General features: G+C 39.5%; 1 protein-coding gene across 1 annotated transcript; it reads right to left on the bottom strand.

Annotated features, from left to right (window-relative positions):
• Positions 1–2,078: 2,078 nt before the first annotated feature.
• LOC143976212 (vomeronasal type-2 receptor 26-like) lies at positions 2,079–3,043 on the bottom strand. The gene has a single exon (XM_077478630.1). It carries the CDS (start codon positions 3,035–3,037, stop codon positions 2,144–2,146), a length of 894 nt encoding a protein of 297 aa, XP_077334756.1. The 5' UTR covers positions 3,038–3,043; the 3' UTR covers positions 2,079–2,143.
• Positions 3,044–7,811: the final 4,768 nt, after the last annotated feature.

Raw genomic sequence — 7,811 nt, 5'->3', positions numbered from 1 at the left:
TCACAAGGAACCATCTCCTACTGTTTGTTTCAAGACTGGCTTGCTGACATCCCTCCTGGCTTCTTATCCTGCTTGCGGTTGCTCTCCTTGGATCCCTGACTTCTGGACTGGCTGATTACCCAATCTGGTTTATGAACTTTGGACTGGCTGACTACCCGATTTGGCTACTGGACTCTGGCTATGCTTGACTACGTTTTTTTCTATTTACCTTTTTATTTTTATTATTAATAAACAAGTGTGATTTGATTGTACTTCTGTCTCAGTCTGTTTCATGGTTCCTGACACTTTCATCCTTGGGACACAGAGGAAACAGAAAGCCAAGGGAGTATCAGTAGTGGAGGAGGCCTTAGGGATGAAGGAGAAGTGTAGGGAGGTGGACAGACATCAAGGTTGGTCTTTTAACAGGGGATCCCCTGATGAAGTCACGTGGGCATGATGCTACATGTCGGGATTGAGCGACAGGCATACCAGAAGTGATGCAGGAGTATGAGCTCGCTACTTATGGAGTATTTGTTGGTTTTTACACTGTAAAAAGTGAGTAAAACTAGATGTTTTATTAATAAATCTTGGAAAAGTACATCACACTATTGGCAACTGCTTCCTTACACACTACCACCACAGAGTATTTCAGGAAGGAACCCCATGATCACCTGGGAGGAGCCATTACCCACCATAGAGTTCCCTAAATTACCCCGGTTACCCAAACAAGGACCCCTAGAGGCAGGTGGAAACACACGGATCTCCAGAGAAAGCCATCTATTCAATGCTGTATACAATTACAGTAGTAAGGTGAGAGGCTTCAGAGCACTGAGGTATCATGGCAAGAGAAGACACCAGTCACTTAAAATCAACGCCGGGACTTAGAAAGGTATAGATCACTAGTTGAATATATCACATTACATTAAGCATTGCTTGCGCCTGAACTTTTATGCGTGTTTTATTCACATCAGTCACTTATATGTATACTATTGGTAATGATAGTTGTGATCACATTGTATACAGGCACTGATTCGTTTACCAGTTATCACTAATTGTGTGCATTGATTTGTTTGCTACTTACTGTGTACATTGATACAGATACTCAATTACTCTATTAATTCTTTTTTTATTTACATTTGGAGCCATTGATTTGTAGTGGCACACAGCAAAATACATTTTAATTTCTCTACTGAACCTTATGATTGCCTACAATATTGGTTCCAAAACTGATATTAAACACTAATAAGTTAAGAAGATCCCTAATATCACAAAGTGTCCAGGATGATCACTGGCTGGAGCTACCTTAATGTGTTTTGAAGGTATTGGCTTGCCCTGCTACAAGTGTGATTTCCGAGAGGACATTCAGCACAGCAGGATAAACTAAACAAGCCTGGATTAGAAACGATTTCTGTATACCCATTGCAGCTGACACAAAACAAATGTTTAAATTTGAAGCTGTATGAATTAAAATGTAATTGCTGCCAACATTACTACCTCTCTTCCTTCCTCTTGCCTTGTGTTTCCAAATGTATGGTCTCCAATAGCTAAAAGTATTTTATCCTGTCACTGGAATTTTTTTGGGCAGCTGTGTCTCAGCTGCAAAGCTATACCTTTTATTGCAGGAAATCTCCTGTCTTGTGTCTCTGAAAGTGAGCCCTATCAAAGCTGCTAAAATACTTTTCTGCCACTGAATCTATTTTTTTTTATTGCTGGATAAAACCAGCCTCTTCTCTCCCTTTTTGGGTCTATTATATTTGCTGTTCTGCCACTAGACAACTTCTATTGAATCTTACCTGAGCTATAACTGAAACATATTTTGAAGAATTTGGGGTATGGGAAGAGGGAATGCAAGGAATGGAAGTTTTTTTTTTTTTTGCATTTTGACTATTGCAAAGGCTTTTAAGACAATGCAGTGCATTGTGATAAAACGTATCTCACAAACTATTCCAATGCATGAATGTGAGGAAAATGAAAGGTACATAATTTAAAATATACCAAATCAAACATTCAGTCATACAACATATGTAATGTAACAAAAAGCTAAATAAAACACCAATGTTTCAAAGAATCATTTGTGGAATTATATTGCATACATTTTTAATATCCTTGTGTAGTATACTGTCAAATTGAGGAGATTTTATTATGTTTACAATATGGTAGGGAATTATTTTGTTCTATTCCCAAGCAACCCTACTTTTGTATTCAGGTCAGGTCTAAACAGAATAATATAACATTTTGGGAAAAACATACAGCCAAGAAGTCCAGCACTTGATGCCATTATGGCAAAAATCTCCACAGCCACCATATATTTCCCTTTAGTGCTCAGATAGGCCGGGATCATGGCAATCCAGACACTGCAGAACATCAGCATGCTGAAGGTGATGTACTTGGCCTCATTAAAACTGTCCGGTAATGTCCTGGCTAAAAAAGCTATAATGAAACTCACAGCTGCCAGAAGCCCCATATATCCCAGGACAGAGTAGAAGCCGATAACCAAACCCTCATTACATTGAATGATGATCTGTCCCTCATAAGAGTGAGTGTCTCGATCCTGGAAAGGTGGAGAAATAGACAACCAAGTGATACAGATTATCACTTGAACTAATGAACACGTTGACATTATAGAATTGGGCAATGTACCTCCCATCCATTTTTTCCAAGGACTCCCAGGTTTGGTGGCTTTAAAAGCAATACACACCATGATACTTTTGGCAAGTAGAGAAGAGACAGCAACTGAGAAGATGACACCGAAAGAGGTCACACGCAGCATGCAGGTTACATCTACTGGGCGGCCGAGGAACAAGAAGACACAGAGGAAGCTCATCAAAATGGAGACCAGGAGAAGATAGCTCAGGTTCCGGTTATTAGCTTTAACAATGGGGGTGTCCTGGTAATGTTTAAATATCCCCAATATTAAGCCAGTCAGAAGACAACAGAAGATGGAGACAGCTGAAAATACTGCAACAATTGTATCTTCAGTGTAGGAGAGAAATTCCACCGATTTGGGAATACATTGATCTGTGTTCTCATTTGGCCATTCTTCATCAGGACATTTCATGCAGTTTTTACTCTCTGTAGGTATACAAAAAAAAGCACATTGGACTCATTTATTAAAGTATTGGGAGAATTATCTCAAATAGGCTTTGATTTCTACCACAAAGATTTTCCCTTTGAACTCTAAAGGTTTATAAAGTACAAACCTGGTACAAATGATTACAAATTTAGTTACAAGAATGATACAGTGTTTTACTGGGGTAAAATTCCAGATTCCTAACAAAGTTCCTAATGATATTAACTATGGTTTGCATTGGTGGCCAATAATGAAGTGCATGGGTGCATACACAGAGCATAAGTTTGGGATATGTGGTGTGCCATCATATGTGTGACAGCCAATGGAGAACTACACAGGTTCAGTGGTGGTAAAATACATAATGTGTGACTACCAGCTTATACCAAAACTCTGCTGATTAGGCTATATATTTGTCTAATCACAGTTACCATCCCACATTGTTAATAAAGCATCCCCTAAATTAAGAACATTCTTCCCTATTCTTTATTTTTATGTGTACGATGAATCACATATACTTATAAATTGTTCTTTATTCAGGATTAAAGCATTTTGTATGGGAATAATAATAATAATACATGCATACATTATATACATGCAAATTATCCTGTGTTTTGTTTGCAGTATGCTGCAAGTATAGGAAAATACCAATTTATTTGGTCATAAATCCAGTGAGCACCTAACTTCTGCTTTTTCTGATCTAATGTCAAAAAATGTTATCAGTTCTGCCCAGTTTCCCCTGTGGACCTCAGAACACCTAGTTATGTAATGGAGATGATGATGAGATGATGTTTTGTAGTTCTAATACTTTTCCTGTCTTAGGGTGACAATACTGCTGCTTCACAGTACAGTGAGTTAGTATTGTTACCCTAGGAAAAGAAGTGTGTTACAGGCAGGATCGCCAAGTGAAAGCTAAGAAAAAGGCAGCTGCCTATTGTACATTGCAATATTTTATATATTTGTTCTTTAGTTTGCAAAGACTTTGAGAAATATAGGAGGCCTTTGCCTATGCTAAAATTGAAATTAAACTTCAAATTTCTTAACCTCATTATCACGGAGCAAACCTTGAAATTGCTTTTAAGCCTCAGCCCCCACCCCACTAAAATACAGGTGATACTTGAAAAATTAGAATATCGTGCAAAAGTTCATTTATTTCACTAATGCAATTAGTGCAATTTGAGATGGTAATTGGTGCAAAAGGGGCCCAAACCAGTAAATATGCATGCTTATATTTTTCAGAAGTCGATATTGTTCTATTAACAATCCTTGTTTTATTGATTGCATATACTATTCAAATTAAAAAAACTGAGATTGTGGATTTGGGGTTTTCATGAGCTGTAAGCCATAATCATCACAAGTATGACAAATCACGACTTGAACTATCTTGCTTTGCATGTAATGAGTCTATCTCATATATTAGTTTCACCTTTTAAGTTGCATTAGTGAAAAGAAAATTACTTTTGCACGATATTCAAATTTTTCGAGTATCACCTGTATTTAGACCTATCACTCACAGTACATTAGTGTGATTGTCAGTTTGCATAGAGGATTTAAATACATTAATAAAGAAATGGGTTTCTTAACAATAACAACATAAATTGTATAATAAAGACCAGCAAACAAACAATGAAAATTGTTGTTCTTCTTTAATTTGTGGTCAGTAGGCAGGAGATCAATTTTCACTCTTGCAGTCTCTCTGCTTAGTTTAATTTTGTGCTATTAGGCATTCTATTTATTTTTCACATGCAAATTTTCCCATAACTACATGTTAAGCTGCTATTGTGCTTAGCCCTTAAGATGCCGCTGATTTGTTTTGATCCTCCTAATCCTACTTAGTGATTTCCTGTCTTCTACCTTGACCTTAGAAACACTGACCCACCTGCAAATGTGGAAATGGTATTGCAACACGTAAAGCCTTGCAAAGGAATTTCAAAATGGACATTGGAAGAACAGTCTCAACTACTGGCACCGGAAATGTCAAGCAAAAGCACTCTAGACAAAAGACTAAGGCATTGATTTACTAAAGGAAAACAGTCTATGCCAATACACTGTAAGGGCATCTGCTCCAGAGCTTAGTAAATGATCAGGAGCTCTGCTGACTTCCATAATCCAACCACATGCAAGCAAAAATTCTTTTTTTTTTTATTGTGCCCTTGTGATTAGGTATTCTTTGCAAAGTGAGGCTTCATCACATTTACTAAGCTCTAGAGAAACTGCACTTTACCTTTAGTAAATCAACCCCTCTATGTTAAGTGACCTATCTATGAGCCTCAGTCCCTAACTGGGCATTGGCCATTGGAGAAATAACTATAGTCCTGCTGGAATTCTCTCTCCAGGGCTGTCTACAGCAATCCTCTGCAGTAGACAAAAGAGAGCTAGCCCTCCTTTCCTCCAGACTTCCATTTACAGGCACATCAACAGCACAATTGGGACTGTCTCTGGCTCTGTCCTCTGGGTTCCCTGTGTTAATTTGTTTAAGAGATGCGTGGGGCGATCACGCAGACACAATGGTAGCATATCGGAATCCTCCTTCCCCTACTGTTAGGGCAAAATGTCTGTTCTTTGCTGAAAAGGAAAGCAGTGAAAGTCCTCTTTTCCTCTCCTCTCAACCTGTACTGTCCACCAAGGCCTAGGAGGGAGAAACAAACTGAAGTCAGGGCACAACATAATGCCAGGTGGCTTAAAGAACCCACCATCCAGCGCTGTCATGCTCTTCTAGCAATGTTATTTTTTTAATCATATGTCTCTTTTGTCTTTAGTTTGGTTTGGGAAATAGTGAACTGGCCACTTCAGCCAGATTTTCAACTTTCACAAAGTGTAGAAAATATAGACGGCAAGTTTCAGATTTTGCAGCACCACCATGTCTGCTGCAGACTTCAGATCTGCTTGGGTTAGGGGGTGCACTTTTTGCATTTTTATTTATTTTTGTTGAAAATATGTTGGATATATATGGAAAATATGGAAATATTGGAGTATTCACATTGTACAAATAGACAAAAGACATAATATTCCCTGTTAGCTTGGCTCACTCGACCATGCAGTCACATAAGAGCTAATACAGGATATCAGAGTAGCAAGTAATTTACAAACAATGTCACTTTTGCATTTTGGCCTTGGGTGTCAGTCTTATACTATATGGGTTTTCAATACACCATGAATATAGTAGAGACCCATGTAAGCACACCAAATGCCATATTGGGTTTGTTGGCACATTCAGAGGCCATGGTGTTATGAGGAGTGACATCATTGCACGTTATCAGAAGGGGTATCATTAAAGCTCTGCTCAGTTTTGACACCATGGGCCCAGCTGCAGAGAATCAGCAGGATATATAAATAACAAATGATGCAGCATTAAGGGGTTGTGATTGCTTTGACGTGGAAATGAAAAATGAAGATTTGCTATGTTACAAGGAACATCAAAAAAAGTAATCTGTACTTAAAAAGTTCCCATAAAATTCAATTTTTCTGAGTAATAGAAGTGTACTTTCTGTGTCTAATTACTCCTCTATAGTGATGAGCCAAACTGTCCTGGGTTTGGTTTGAGCAGATGTGGACAAACTTCAAAGAAGTTTTGAAGCTGAACCCAAACCTGAACTTGAACCCTATTGACATCAATGAGAGTCAAATCTGTCAAATTATAAGGGCGCATTTTCTGGGCTAATAGGCAAGGGGGTGTAAAAAACAGCAAGAGGGTGCGCCCTGTTCTGGGGAACATGGGCACTGATAGGTGGCACTAATATGTGGCACTGAGCACTGATAGGTGGCACTGATGGTTGGCACTGATAGGTGGGACTGGTGGGCACTAATAGGTGGCACTGAACACCACTGATAGGCAGCACTGGTGGGCACTCATAGGCAGCACGGATAGGCAGCACTGATGAGCACTTATGGACAGCACTGATGGGCTTGATGGGCAGAAATTATGGGCAATGATGAGCAGCACTGATAGCCAACACTGACTGGCATCACTAATGGGTATTTTAGGACATGTGCCAAACATGGAACATCGGTCAAGTGTCCCTGTCAGAGTGCATAGAGAAGGTTGGTGCCGTTGGCTCATGCAACCATACTTGGCCAAAGCTGACATGGCGTCAACCACCTCTGAGTCTGCCCCTGCAGAGCTGACAGAATCTCTGACCCAGTGTGGCTCCTGTCCCCTAGACAGACCAACTCAAGCACCGCATGACATCTTTTCGCCCAACTGCTTGCGTAGCCCCTTCAGCATTTAGGGAGCACTGCTGCACCTGGGAACCAGCATCGGAGCCTTCAAATTGCTGTGCATCCTCCAGCAACATGTAACCGACACTGTGGTTGAATAATTCTGCGGACTCCTCCGTGCATGATGTTGGGGCTACGGAAGGAGTAACTGGGGACAAGGAGCAGGTGGAATAGGCCACTTTGGCAGCTGTATTGGAAGGCAAACTAGTATTAGTCTGGGGAGGAGAATAATGAAATATGCTTTGTATACTTTCAATGGATTTTTTTCTCTCAAATATATAGTTCAATTGAATCAATGAAGTGAATTGTACATTTGGATTTGGCTGATCACTGGTGGAGAAAAGTCACTAGTTACTACCACAAAACCCCACAGAAAATATTATATCTACCAGATGTGTTGGATATTTCTCCTTCTGGACATTTGACACACATGTAGCAGCATTTATAAAGTGAATGTCCAAACATTTTTCTGTAACCAGGGGCACAGGGTTCTGAGCATCGAGAGACCGGAACCTGAAAAACAGCATCTACATAGATATAAAATACA

Source organism: Lithobates pipiens, unplaced genomic scaffold (assembly GCF_037356315.1).
Source record: "Lithobates pipiens isolate NorthernLeopardFrog02 unplaced genomic scaffold, aLitPip1_a1.2 Scaffold_13, whole genome shotgun sequence".
NCBI classification, from domain to species: Eukaryota; Metazoa; Chordata; class Amphibia; order Anura; family Ranidae; genus Lithobates; species Lithobates pipiens.
Note: the sequence above shows the minus strand (reverse complement) of the source record. Positions and strands in the feature narration are given on the sequence as shown.

Bases quoted from the DNA above. Each gene is read 5' to 3' on its own strand.
- LOC143976212 (XM_077478630.1), bottom strand. From the start codon at position 3,037: ATGAAATGTCCTGATGAAGAATGGCCAAATGAGAACACAGATCAATGT.